At 37.6% G+C, this 15322-nt stretch overlaps 1 protein-coding gene across 1 annotated transcript in view; it reads right to left on the bottom strand.

Moving 5' to 3' along the window:
* Window positions 1-15322, bottom strand: part of PCDH15 (protocadherin related 15) — a 1464924-nt gene that overhangs the window by 264910 nt on the left and 1184692 nt on the right. Inside the window, exon 19 of the mRNA XM_054035363.1 lies at window positions 12906-12999. Within this exon, the coding sequence (XP_053891338.1) occupies window positions 12906-12999 (94 nt within the window). The remainder of the gene's footprint in view (window positions 1-12905; window positions 13000-15322) is intronic.

Raw genomic sequence — 15322 nt, 5'->3', positions numbered from 1 at the left:
TTTAAACACTCGTCTATTCTTCCACCTTCATCAGAGAAAATTCTGGTGAATACGAGGACTGTGAGAGTTATTCTTGCCTTATAAAGCTAAAGGAACAAAATCAATACTGAAAGAAATACATGAGTTCATTGTATTCAATTAGGAGCCCGTTTACTCTTTTACAGCAGGCTTTCTTGTCTTGTTAGTAAAAAAAAAAAAATGCTGAATCATACATCTCAGAGCCTCATGAATCAGGAACAGAGTCAGATTTTCACTCTTATTCATACTTCAGCTGCCTCCACACACTTCTGAAACCTCTCCAGCTCAGCATCCTACAACATTACTGTTTGACCTGTCCACTTGATTCTCAGCTTTTCCCAGTGTAAGGTGAGCTGGATATGTAAGATTGCAATTAGAGTTTAATTTGAACGCCTAATTTGAACCTCCCAATAACTGATCAAAATCGAGCCTAATCTATGTACTTCCCAACATTTAGAGTTAATACTCAGAATGAATGAAAAGTTTCATACAAAGTTTGAAGCACATCAATTGAAGACTCAGAAATATCATCAGAACCTGCAACATTTTGTCCATTCCTCTCCGTTCATAATCCAAAAAAGTTACATTTCATCATTTGATAGGCAAAGAGTACAAGCCACTATCTTGTGCATGGGGTATTAAAAAAAAACAAAATGCAAAAAATAGCACCATTCACCACTAAAGCAGGAGACTCTATGGAAGCAGAGACTCCAATTAAAAAAAAAGCACTTAAGCCTGTGCTTAACATAAAGCGTGTGCTTAATTACTATTTAAGTCAATGGGACATGAGCATATGCTTTAAGTGATTTCCTAAATAGGGATGGATTTACATACCTGCTTAAGCACTTTACTAAATCAGGATTAGAGAGAGGGGGGAAGAAAATACAACTTACTATTATTTCTATGTATGTCCTGATGCATTTTCTATAGAGGTTTAGTGACTATGTTAGGAGGCATACAGGGCTGGATGTGAGTAATGCAGATCCCATACTATGATATCTGCATGTAAATTTTTCAACTTTTCATAATGTCCATGTTAGTAGCAACACTGATTTAAAAAAAAATGTTTTATAGGTCAGAGTTAAAGTTATCATTGCAATGTGTAACATGAAAAGCCAGCAACAGTGCAACTTCTCAAAAGGATTGGGCACATCCTATTTGTTGCTGAAGCAATCAATGGGTTCTTCACACATATAATAAATGTAAGTCTAATAAAAGATGAACATCTGCAATTTATAGCTTTCTTATGCCAAGTGAAATAGTTCTTATATCCATAATTCATCTCTAAGCAATAAACACAATATTTAAATAGACTACACAAATATATTTTGCTCTAAGTATGCAAGGCTCTCATAAATGTTAAAGAATAGAAGATAAATATAAAGAAAAGGTCACTTACTTTATTTGTACCCTGCCATTTAATTGGAAACTGGGAATTGATGAGTGTATTGTTTGCCATAGGAAAGTGAATATTCCTAGCTTTGATGTCAAACAAGTTTATTAATTTAGACAAACTCTAAGACACAGACTATCATCCTAAAATACAAATGAGTTGGTAAGTAATAAGCTATGAGCAAAAAGTCCAGGGCCTTATTTGACTGAAAAAGAATCTGTAAAAAACTGCTTATGCTCTACATGGCAGGATTTTCTATAATAATCTTAAGAAAACTATATTTACATTTTCACCCCTGATGGTGTGAGGTCATTCACCTGAACATCTACCAATGTGATATATGCCATCATGTGCCAGCAATGCCCCTCTGCCATGTACATTGGCCAAACCGGACAGTCTCTATGCAAAAGAATAAATGGACACAAATCTGACATCAGGAATTATAACATTCAAAAACCAGTAGGAGAAACTTCAATCTCCCTGGTCACTCAATAACAGACCTAAAAGTGGCAATTCTTCAACCAAAAAACTTCAAAAACAGACTCCAACATGAAACTGCGGAACTAGAATTAATTTGCAAACTGGACACCATCAAATTAGGCCTGAATAAAGGCTGGGAGTGGTTGGGTAATTACAAAACCAAACCTAATTTTTTCCCATACTAATTTCCCTCTACTGTTACTCACACCTTCTTGTCAACTGTTTGAAATGGGCCACTCTCGTTACCACTACAAAACTGATATTTTCTCCCTTGGTATCCTACTGTTAAGTGAACTGTTTTACTAGACTGACCTCACACTTGGTAAGGCAACTCTTTCACGTATTTATACCTGCTCCTGTATTTTCCACTCCATGCATCTGATGAAATGGGTTCTAGCCCATGAAAGCTTATGCCCAAATAAATTTGTTAGTCTCTAAGGTGCCACAAGGACTCCTCATTGTTTTTGCTGATATAGACTAACATGGCTACCACTCTGAAACCTATATTTACATTGTGGCTTAAATATACAAAATAATAGCTATTTTTAATCAGTTGGGACAAATTCAGGTGCTCAGATGTCAAGGTAAGTGAAGTGATAAGAACCAAAATAGAGTATTTATTAATGGGGTAAAACGGAATGGAAATTATTACATTAGTATAAGTTAGTTACTCCAGGAGGGTAAGTCCTTGAAGACTCACATTTCCACAATAATGCAATTCACTGCTAATGAGAATCTAATATCTTCATAGGTATTGTAGGCTCAAAAACAGGTATGTTAACAGGAAAAAGGGCTATGGTATATGGATCTTGTTTCCTGATCCATGTGCTTATGCCAAAATGGCATAATCACAGTGAGGGGTGACTAGCAGAGCATAGGTATAATCGTGGGGGGAGAAGAGTGGGGAGTGTATCCTTTCTCACTAACATTTTACTATCTTGTTGGTGTCCCCATCAGTGCTGCTGCAGGCCTCACACTTTGTGCCCTTACCCTAAACACTTTTAAAGATTAATTTTACATCTATATTCAGGAGCAGTAACAGTGGAGAGCCCCCTTCTATCACCAATTTTACTATGAGCTAGATGAAAACACAGTAACATATTAACATGAAAACATTACTTATAAGGTATTTTTATTATTATACAGTGGGAGAGAAGCTGAATCAGAAAAAGTTTGCTAGCTTCATAGGCTTATGTCCACAAAAATGCAACTTGAGCTAATTGGAACTTGGCATCTCTGTTGAGTTTAGGGTAACCTTTCCCTGCTCCCCATCCAGAGGAATGCTGCTGTACTGCACACCAACTCAAGTTTCTCAAGGCTACTCAAGGGCTGTCCCCGAGTAGATTGCATTATACTTATCCCGTCTAGAGGTGACAAAGATATGGATAACCATGGCTGTTCTAAGAGGAACGTTCAGAATCCTATGGCTAATCATAAATGGATAAAGCTTCTCTGAGTCATCACTACAATCTGTTTATCTTGATGCAGCTAGGATCTAACAGGATCCAAAAGCTGTAAAATATACTAGGAATTGTGTCATTATACCCCTCAGCTGCAAGCAGGGCACAATTCTGCTATATGCCTTGCTTCTGTTTGTTTAGAACCACTGAATGTGAAACAGTTGTAAAAATACAGAAGGTTACTCATAGTCAGCAAGATCTAACCTGGAAGGCATGCTTGATTAAAGAGAAACATTATAGGAGTGTATACCAAAGAGGTGGTTCTAGCCCTAAACTATTAAATCACAGATAAACTTGTGGCAGCAAAACATGAAACCAATTTATCTTTTCCAGGCCCATCGAGGACTCGAGAGAGATGTAAAATACATGGCAGTTTTTGTTAACAGTTTGCAAACACTATTTTAGTGAAATAAAGATATTTTTGAGTTACACAAATGTTACCGGATGAAGAACCTTTTCCCACCTTAACATTAGCCCAATAGATGTCTTTCCAAATGCATTTTAAAAAAATGAATATAGCAGTGTATGCTCAATTTCAGTTAGTCAGTTTTTTTTTTAAATGACTTACATAAACCATTGTATTCTTCTTTGACAATCAAAATCAAAACTTTCATGAAGAACATAACCCCCCTGAAACTTTTATTACATGTTATGCTATCATGCAGTACATTTTAAATTTTAATGTCAACTCCCTGGTTTCTTTCATGTGATGTCTGATAAGATTAGGGGCTTGGGTGGCTGTATATACTGGATTATCCATGTCAGTCCCAGGAGACAATGAGTTTCACAAGCATGGGTAAACATTCTTGGTTTCAGTCAAAACTCCTGATCTTTAAAGGATTCTACAGATTCAAACTGACGTTCACAGGTGCTTTTCCTATACAATCACAATAGGAAATTTCAAAGACTTTCCCATATGCTGCACAAGAGAACAATTATAGGCCACATTTGCTTTCCTTAATTAGGGGTCCTATTGGTAAAAATAAAACTTTTTGAGTTCTTTGTATTGAGAAAGTACAGAATTATTTGTCTGCCTATAAAGTTCCCTTTAATACATTTAACCAAACACATTTCCACTGTACTGATTGATCAAAAACAAAAAACTAGGTAAAAGCAAACAAAGTTGTATTCAAAAGTCCGGAAATGCCAATGTTAACTTGCACACAAAATTTTAATTCTGTGCTCTTGTGCATAGAAATGGCCATAGTCTATTTCTCAGATATTACATTTTTCTAAAACTTTCCTCAAAATATTGTCTTTTGCTCTTCTTGAATAGGCCTGACAGAAGACATGTAAATAATTTTTATGAGAAAAAAATATACACATGAAGTATAACAACGTAGAGTAACGATGGCAGTATGTTCGAATATATGGTTATCAAATTAAATTATAACATTAACTCTTTCAATGACCTTAGAAAAACATTACTGAATAATGAAATATTGGGGTAATACAATAATCTGAATGCCATTAATTTATAAAGGATAAGATTATTGCGGACCTAAAAAAAATCAATTAGACAGATACCCAAAATATTTTGATCATATTTAACTGATTTAAAAAAGGCTGGTTACATATTTCTGAAGAAATATAAGCTACACTGTATATAAAATGTCTCAATTTTATATCACTGAAAGATAAACAAGTACATTAAAATAACTTTACGGATCTGATAGACTATCGAGTGATGTAGATAATGCTTGTAGAATTAATAGAAATTATATTGTAGTTGTAATTTTGTTAAACACCGACTTCCTCCCGTGCATATTAAAGGGGGAAGAAAATCCTTAAGTGTCTAAATTACACAAATCTACTAGCACCTAGTTATTGCCATATATGTATAATATTTAGTTTAAATATGTTAGTAGATAAATAGTTGAAATTAATAATAGACTTTGCTAGGAAGTCAAACACTGAAGCATAACTTGGATAACGTAATTTATCATATATAGTCCAGGAACGAATCTTTTTTCTCCACTAAAAGTGGTGCTGACTTGTTTTGGTAAAGGATAAGATGCATTAAGAAAGAGAATTACATAGCAAAGATACACTATGCTCACCTGCGCATCTCATGTCCTTGTGGGCAGGAAGATTATTTTATTATCCAGTTCTGCCTCTGCCTCATTTTTAGCTAGAACTAAATGCAAGGATGGAATGTACTACAAAACATTCCATTTCACATCACAATATTTTACAGTTTTCATTAACAGCCTGTGACAGCCCTTCAACGGTATTGTAAGATGAACAGATATTGATTTTAAGCCACTGGACGTTCTGGAAGGACACTGCTGTGAAAAATAGACAGGACCTTCTACAAACACCATTTTCTTGTGCTCTGTAGTCAAGAGTACAGCACCTAATTTCCACTTTGCAGAGTTCCTACATTTTTTATTAATCATTGCTTTATATGTCTTCTGTAAGTTACTTCCAAGACCACAACATACACCTCCACCTTTCTGTGTTCCTTAGATACAAAAAGCAGTAAATTAATGATCCTGCAGTACATTATATATTCTAGTCTCACATACAAATGAAGAAACATACACACATTGTTATTTTAAGTTCTTAAATGGCACAGAATAGGATTGCTTGCTTCTTACAAAAATTCAGAACACTTTGCTTGTCCAGCTATACTGAAAGGATAAGAGACACTTGATATGGTTTTAATCAGGCCGCAACTTTATTATTAAATGTCTGGGACTACCCAGCAGATAAAAGTGTACAATGCAGGTAACCCCATGTTCATTCAATAACTACCTGGGGACTTCCACCAGCTCCCCCTCTTTTTCTATCCAGGTCCCCCAGCCAATCTATTGCTGGAACCTTACCATCCCTGCTCCCCATAGGAGGGCTCAGGTGGGATATTAAAAGAGGGGGTTGGCTCCCTGCCATACCATTCTTAGGACCCTCAACTCCCCCTTTTCCCCCCACTGTCCCCATTCTGTTCCTTTAATGAACACCTTCTTTTTAAGTCCTTTTCCAAGCCATTTATCTGGTAACTATATATCTTTCCTACGGAGTATGTGCACTGGGCATCTGCCCCAGACTTACATAATGAGTTGCAACATATAGTCTAACCCCTTCATGCTACACATTCTAGGTGCCAACTCAGCCCTGGAGCACCCACGGAAAAAAAATAATGGGTGCTTACGACCCACCGGCAGCCTCGCTCTCCCCCACCTCCCCTCCAGAGCCTCCCCCACACTGACAGCCCACTGATCAACTTATCCCCCTCCCTCCTGCTGCGGATCAGCTGCTCTGCAGCATGCAGAGGGAGCAGAAAGAGGCAGGGAAGAGGCAGGGTGTGGGTGCAGTCTCAGGGGAAGGGATAGAGTGGGGGCAGAGCGAGGGTGGGAAGAGGCAGGGTGGGGACTTGGGGGAAGAAGTGGAATGGGGACAGGGCCTGGGGCGGAAGGGTGGAGAGGAAGACGGCATCTATGCCACACATCAACAAATCCACCCTGCTTGAAGATGCAGTGTGGTCACTCTCTAAATCCTACTGGCACCTAATGGCAATTGTATTCTGCACTGAAATCTTACCTGAAAATATCAAAGTTTGGCAATGTAACTTGAACTTGCTAGATTTTTCCTTTCAGCTGTCATTGTTCTGTCTATCTATCTATGGATAAGCCTCATAACTGGGGAAGCAATAACTGGCTATAACTCCTTTATACATATTCAACTGTTTGTGTTATGGTGTTTCAGGGACAGGCAATGGGTTATGTTATTTCAAGGTCAGCATAAAAACCATGCAACTACTAAATGTCTAGCACTGTAAACCAGAACAAATATAGCTTGGGAAGCATGGCTGAGTATTTCAAACAATCAAGAGCATTTTAAGGTATAAGAAGGACCCAAGTGATAAAATGATGTCACACATGCTGTGCAGCAAAATGGAAAGCAGCATTGCTTGTTGGAGTTATCAGAAGTCAGTTGAAAACCTATACACTGTTGATCCATTTCCATGAATAGGATCAATTTATATTCTAGTAGTAGTGTCTAAAATGATTCTTCAGCTTATGACATATTACACTGGGTGAATACGTTAAAAACAACTATATAAAAGTTTTCTATTGATGTTTACTCCCAACTTTCCCATTACTCATTGATTACATTGTATTTCTGAAATGCAGGCAACTCTACAGAACTTGAAAAACTCTTAAATTGAACTGTTTTACAGTCCATTTTATATATTTGTAAACTCAACAAGCAATATTCCTTAAAGTACGTTTTCAAACAACTCCCAGTAAACACAGAGCACCTGTATACAAAGTGTCAGTTTATGAAGGCAACTATTTAATACATTATTTAGAAACTGGACAAAAAGAAGTCAAAGTTCTTAAAAAACTGACTAACAGCTGTGGAAGTTCTCATTCGCAAGACAGTTAAGCTGAAAATGTCAATCAAACTGAAGCAACTAGGGCATGGTACAGAAACTGTCCAGTGCATTCAATTGCAAAGCCACACAGAATTCAATCAACTTCAAAACTGCCAAAATATGTATAAATGAAAGAAAATAGAAAAGCATTTGCTTGTTCTACTCTGAATACGAGTTCTCATATATTTCCTAAATGTCTGTGTTCTTGGAAACCCTGAATGGGACAATATGACTTACATTTTAAAGTGATTATTCAACCATTGTTCCTAATACTTACTCTGAACAATGGGAGTGCAAAATGTCCCAAAGCCAAATGTCCATGTTACAATTAAGGAGAGGAATTTTTTTTACAGAAAACAAAAGTAATTTTCCTTGCTCTACATGTTAATTCTTAAAGCAGATTTTGCATTAAATGTAAAAGCTAAGCTTTTCCATGTATATTTGAATCTACTTAATTCATTTAATTTCAAGTAGCATATTGCTGGATGGAAACAAATCAGATTATTATGCCAGCTAATGGTGTTTAAATACGTAATAAGTAGTTTTATTCCTTAAACAATGTTTAGGTACTTGAAACAAGCCTTCCTCCAACTATAGTGTTCCTCTTCATAAGTAACCCCACACCAGTGTTTTTCCAAAAAAGAATATACCTCTGTAACAAAGTCTAAGGTGGAACAGGTGGAAAAACTGCAGTAATCCTCATTCGTAAAAAGTAACCATTGTTTCCTATCTATAATAGAAATATAATGAGAAAAAAGACACCACCACGTGAGTCAATGAGATTTCACTTGTGAACTCCCCACTCCACCTTGCATTTAAAATATCTGACCCAACAGCAAAGGACCACTGAATATTTTTGATTGACATTAGAACAGGTCTATGAACACCAAGTTTCTGACTGCCCAGCTGTGACTTTGGGTGATGTTTTCCTTTTGTATAAAGCCCCAAAACCACACAGGAATGTCATCACCAGTTTTTTCATTAGATCATTTAATGACAGTAAAGTTTCTTCACATATGACATAATGGCACCTGATCTCTGAAGGAAACTGCCCACCTTGCCACCACGCTGCATAGATAACTGGGCATTAATGAAGTTTCACCTTCCACACATAAAGGAAAGTCAGTTATTTTTCATGTGAAAGGGAAGCTGTACATGAGCCCAGATGCCTGAAGAGGTTGGGGGCAGGTCTGTGAGATGCATACAATGGTCCCTTTGCAGCACTTTAGGCAATTTAACTTCAAAGGGGAAAAAAATATCACATTTCATTCAACTCCAGCCCTGCTGCTACACTCAGCAGCACTTCAGAAGTGGCTGGACTGCTATAACACTAGATTTTACTTTAAACGTTGAATTAAGAGATGTCTGGGTGGGGAAGAGGTAACAGAGGGATGGGTTTTAAGGTGAAAAAAGGAGGGAAATATTTTCAACTATCCTCATGAGGCCTTGATATTATTCCAGCAGCAGACTATAATCTTTTTATAACCAAAACTACAATAGGAGTTGTTTAACTCTCCAGATTTAATTTTTGCTATAGAAAGTAAGAGATGAAAATGGCCACTGCGCTAAAAATGAAAATGGCCACTGGAAAAACAGCTGAACTTATAGAGATTAAAGGATGGAGAAGGGGTCAAAGTGTCAAGAAAATTAAAGTATTAAAACAATAATTACTTTAAAATTATTTTATGTAGACTATTAAGAGAAGGGCTGAGATGCTGGGTCTTGTTATGGCTCCTGTATATTGCTATGGTGCTGTAAAAACTAACTACACTGGGGAGAATTTGCCCCAAGCACAAACTGTGTAGGACAGCCATAGGTTTCCCCTATATGAAAGGGCTGTAAGCTCCAACATAGGAGATGTGCCAGCAGCTGGAAGCAGGATGATCCTAATAGCAGTCAGCAGTACAGGATTTTTTTTTTACTGTTGAGAACCGGCCCATAGTCAGTCTGGGGGATGGGGCTTTATGGGGGACTGCTTATAAATGTATGTCTGACATAACTGGAATGTGTTTTGTGCTGCCTGTGCCATATAACAGATCTCCGTAAAGGTTATGGTCTACTATATCTATTCATCCTATTTGTACACATATATCATTTTCTACTTGAGGTTAAGAATATGGGCTTTATACTTGCTTGGTTTCTAAGTAAGCTTTGTGAGGCATTTGGTCAGTTTCTTTAGGAAGGAATTCGCAAGGTTAAGTACCTAATCAGGAAGCACTTGGGGAACAATGCATCTTGGAATGCTCCAATCCACATAAGAAGTCTTCCTGGAGACATACAAGATACCATGTGGGCAATGGCTTCGGCCTGTAAAGACTGAGTCATGCATAGGAGTGAGGAGGGGGGTCTCCACCCACAAGAGAAAGTCTATTTAAACCCGTGGGAGACCCCCTCCATTTGGTCTTCAGCTGGCTAAAGAAGGAGCCTCTCCACCCCCCAGAATACTGGAAGGAAACTGGAACAAAGGACAGTAACTACAGGGGGTGTGAGTGATTGCTGGACCCAGGCTAAAAGGAGATTAGCCTGTAAAAGGGAGCATTCTGGAACTGGTGAGGATCTTATCTTTATTCAGTGTTTGATTAGACATAGATTTGCTCATTTTATTTTATTTTGCTTGGTGACTTACTTTGTTCTGTCTGCTACTACTTGGAACCACTTAAATCCTACTTTCTGTATTAAATAAAATCACTTTTTTCCTTATTAATTAACTCAGAGTATGTATTAATACCTGGGGGAGCAAACAACTGTGCATATCTCTCTATCAGAGTTATAGAGGGCGAACAATTTATGAGTTTACCCTGTATAAGCTTTATACAGGGTGAAACGGATTTATTTGGGTTTAGACCCCTTTGGGAGTTGGGCATCTGAGTGCTAAAGACAAGCACACTTCTGTGAGCTGTTTTCAGGTAAACCTGCAGCTTTGGGGCAAGTAATTCAGACCCTGGGTCTGTGTTGGAGCAGACGGGAATTTCTGGCTCAGCAAGACAGGGTGCTGGAGTCCTGAGCTGGCAGGGAAAATAGGAGCAGGGGTAGTCTTGGCATATCAGTTGGCAGCTCGCAGGGAGGTGTTTGTGATACAACCCGTCACAGGAGTGCCATAATGTAGAGCAGCCCTTGGTTGCTCTACTTCACTCTGGGAATTGCACTGGCTCCTAGAGGTCCACAGAGTGGAGAGGGTGCAAAAATGACTAATATTTGCCTCTTCCTCCCACAGGGAGGAGCCATTCTGTACTGCACTTCTAGCAGGTCCAGAAAAAAACACTCAGCCAAGGTACTTTAAACCATTTCTCTTCCATTTTTCTCTTTCCATTGTGAAAGATCTGCAAAAGAATTACTCCACGCTTGTGCATCTCTTAAGATTGTAGAATGGGAAACTTTCATCTGGGGTTTGCTGCAGACTTTAAGAATTATCTTTGTCTATTGACCTTTCTTTGATGAGTGCCCCTGCAGTGCCATCTAATATCTCCACACCCACTACTACCTCATCCAGTTTTCTATGTATAAGGATAAGCACATTTTAGATACAGATATCTGCATAATTATAAAATGTGATTTTCAGCTCTTTGATATACACATTGAAGATAATTATATTGTTCCACTAAAAAAGAATGTGGGTTCACAATTACAGTGGGCTGATGCTCAGAGACTTGTGTTGGGTGTGAGTGTTTCTTTATCATATGATTTTCTCCCTTTTTAATATTTGTCTTATAGTCAGGAACTGTACTTGATGGACCTTCACTTTGAAGGTACATCTATGCTTCACACCATTTGCAGCAGCATTTGGGGTACATATTGTTACATGCCACAATGTAAACCTAGGTATATCTACACTATGGTGTGTAGCTACACATGGCAGTGAAAGGCTCTGGCACTGGCAGAGGGACACTACACTGCTATTTTTAGCAGTGTAGATGGGAAGACATTGCTTGACAAGTAGAGAGCCATGTAGGTACATACCCAGTACATACCCTAAGGGTTCTGGCATATCTTTACTCACTTAAGCAGTGTCTCACTGTCTACACTGCTATTGAAACCCATGCTAGGATAGAGACAGGGGTAGCATATGTACTCTATGCACTCACTGCCTTAAGGAGTGAGCGGTGTAGATGTATTCTGAATTAATGACGCTTTTGTGTGGGTAATATTATTATTTAAGAACCATATTACAGTTTCATTAAATGTGCCAAAATATATTAGATTAAATGCTTCAAATTCATTTTTAGAGAGGTAAAATGATTTTCTTCTAGTTCTTTAGTTAAGGTTCTGAAAAGTGGTTCAGAAACCGGAAATGAACAGCCAGTAATTCAACAAATTTATTTATTATAGACTGAACTATATGCAAGGTGCTTTCCAAACACTAAAGATGGATGATCCCCACTCCACAGACTGCAGAAGCCAAGAATACACAAGCAGAGAGAGTTTAAGGGAAATGGAATTACAATAGGTAATTTAAAAAATCATTAGAATGTAATGAGAGATAGATTAATCTAACTGCTCGACACATTGTTAAGTGTCTAACTGCCTCTGGCAGAACATGCAGAAAAAGAAGTCAAAAACTCCTAATAGATAAGTTACAAATTTCTTGCTACACTTCCAACTAAAAGAAAAATGCCTGTTATAGTTCATAAAAAGTTTGGCAAACACTCATGCAATTTGATTTCCTTAAGTACTTTAAAAAAATTTGAACTAGGACGTCATTTGCCATGTGCAAATTCTGACCTACGATTGAGTAACACATTTAATAGGACAGAGAAAATGATACAGAATATGGCTGCACACAATAAAAGGGAGCTCTTTCAAAATGGTATGCAGAAGGAGACAGGCAGGGAGACTGGACTCCATGTATCAGGGAAATTGAATGGTCACAAGATCCCACACAGCTGGATGACTCAAACAATTGCATTTATTGTATTTATTCTTGCTATTGCAGAAGAAAGAAATGTCAAAAGTGAGCTGGCAAAATCATTTTTGTTTTAGTGTCTAAAAGTGGTACATTTTCAAAGTGGTGCATGGAGGGAACCTGCACAAACCTTTCTTGCATATAGGGAAATTGCTGCAAGTCATAGATATATTCATTCAAGACCCAGATAAAAGATTCTATGGTTGTATTATTTCCAGCTCCCAACATCTTGGTATGATAACTAAATGCTTTCTTAAACTCTCAATAGAAACTCACCCCATCTGGTCTGCCATCCGAGGCTGTGACAATCAAAATGTAGCGATCAGTGCTTTCTCTGTCCAAGGGCTTTCCTAAGGCAAGAAGTCCAGAACTAGTAATAAAACAAAACATTAAATTACGTTATATTACAATAGTCTTAAAAACCTGCAAGTTCTTTTGTTCCACTACTATGTTTTAGATTAAAGTTTTCCTTTCAGAAAATATTCCTTAAGCTTTCAGGATATATTATAATTGGGTGAAGGCTTTGGATGGGTAAATACTTGTAAAATGATGAGCCTATTTCTAATGCTTTATGGTTGCATACATGTATAATTTAGGATTAAAGTAGTCACCTGATGATGTACAGGATTATATAATAGATAGTCCCAAACTGAACACAAGGCGGTCATTTATTCAAAGGGGTTGTACTGCTGTCATGAACCACAAGAGAGAATCTCAAGCAGTATTTTCATCACAGCAGATTTCTGATAACTCTAACAGAAAAGCATTTAGATTATTTGTAATAAACTATGGAATGTCTCTCACAAGGATTCATTGAACATTTTACAGAAAAGTTTACTTTTCTATTCATTGCATAAGTGTACTGAATGAGTGTGCAATGAGTCAATTCTTTTTCAGTGCTCATCGGTACAGGTACTGTATTTCCTAGTAATAAAAGATTGTCCCCAGTGCACATGGTGTGTAAAGGAGAATAAATCAACCTACTGCATTTATTCTATGAAAGAACTTGTGCTGTTCCAAAGCACTACAAAACAAAAATGGATGTAAATAGCAAAGACAAATAAAGCAGAGTAGGATTTGTCCCAGATCTCCATGGTCAGGAGCCTGAATAACTTCTTGAACTGCTTTTGTGGTGCCAAGGAACAAGAACAGATACTCATTGTGGACTAACACTCATAATCATCACAAAATTAGCAGTTAATCCTCATTTTATAGGCAGGCTCATCTCTATTTCATCTTGGGTGATACAGCTATTTTTCTTGTAGCTTTCCCCCAGTCTGTAAGAACTGCCATAGAGAATCTGACCTTAGATAAATCTAGTCCAGTATCCTATCTCTGACAGTGGCTAGTACCCAATGATTTAGAGGTAGGTAAGAGCACCACAGCAGGCAGATGTGTAGTACTCTGTCCCCCACATTTGGTCTCAGCTTGGTATTTAATAGTTAGAAACTGTCTTAAACTCTGAAGCATGATGTTTAATATCCCTTCCACAATTTTTTGTCATATTTAATGACGACGACTCTGGATACTCTCGTTATCCATATAAACACCTAATCCCTTCCTGAATCTTGGTAAATTCTTGGTCTCAATGAGAACGTGCCAGTGTGTTCCACAATTTAAATATATATTGTGTGAAAAAAGTATTTCCTTTTATCAGTTTTGAATTTCCCACCTTTCAACTTCACTGAATGTCCCCTGGTTCTTCTCTTATGAAACAGGGAGAAGAGACAGACATTCCCCATCTACCTTCCCTGTTCCATGCATTATTTTATAGATGTTTATCATGTCCCCTCTTATTCATTTCTTTCTGAGGTAAACAATCCCACGCTCTCTCTCCATATGAAAGTTATTCCATGTCTTTGATCATTCTCATCACCCTTTGAACTCCTTCTAGTATAGCAATATCAATTTTAAGATGAGGTGAACAGAATTGCACACAGCATTCCAGATGTGGCCACTACATTGATTTATATAAAGGTGGTAATAATATTAATCATCCCAGTCCTTATGCAACCTAATATCTTGTTAGCTTTTTTGACCACAACTGTACACTGAGCAGAAGTCTTCATTCAGCTATCTATAATGACATCCAGGTCTCTTTCCTGAGTTGGAAGGGTTAATTTAGAACCCTGCAAGATGAACTAGTAGTTTTGTTTTGTTTTTCCCTTCCATCAAGCATTGCTTTGCATATAATGGAAACGAATTGCCTTTGCCATCATGTTGCTCATTCACTGAGGTTGTCTAGGTCTCTCTGAATCTCTCACAGTCCTCTCCTGCCCTGACTAACTTAAATAACTTTGCGCTATCTGCAAATTCTGCTACCTCACTACTCCTCCCCACCCTGCCACTTTCCTGATAATTAATAAATAGATAAACAACACAGGACCTAGTACAAACTTTCAGGAACCCTGCTGTTAATCATTTTCTACGATGAAAATTGACCATTAATCCTAGTCTTTGTTTTCTATCTCCAAGCCTGTTTTTGATCCAGGACAATATTTTGCTTCTCACCTTATGACTGGTTAGCTTCTTGAGTATCTCTTGTGCAGTAACTTGTGAGAGGCCTTTTGGAATCTAAATAAATGTCTACCAGATCTTCTTTATCCACTATTTTATTGACACATTCGAGAATTCTGAGAGATTAGTTTTCCTTTTCACAAGATATGCTGGTTATCATAGTGTGATCCTCCAAG

The sequence above is a fragment of the Malaclemys terrapin genome, chromosome 7, assembly GCF_027887155.1.
Source record: "Malaclemys terrapin pileata isolate rMalTer1 chromosome 7, rMalTer1.hap1, whole genome shotgun sequence".
Lineage (NCBI taxonomy): Eukaryota > Metazoa > Chordata > Testudines > Emydidae > Malaclemys > Malaclemys terrapin.
This window is presented reverse-complemented; position numbering and strand designations above follow the sequence as displayed.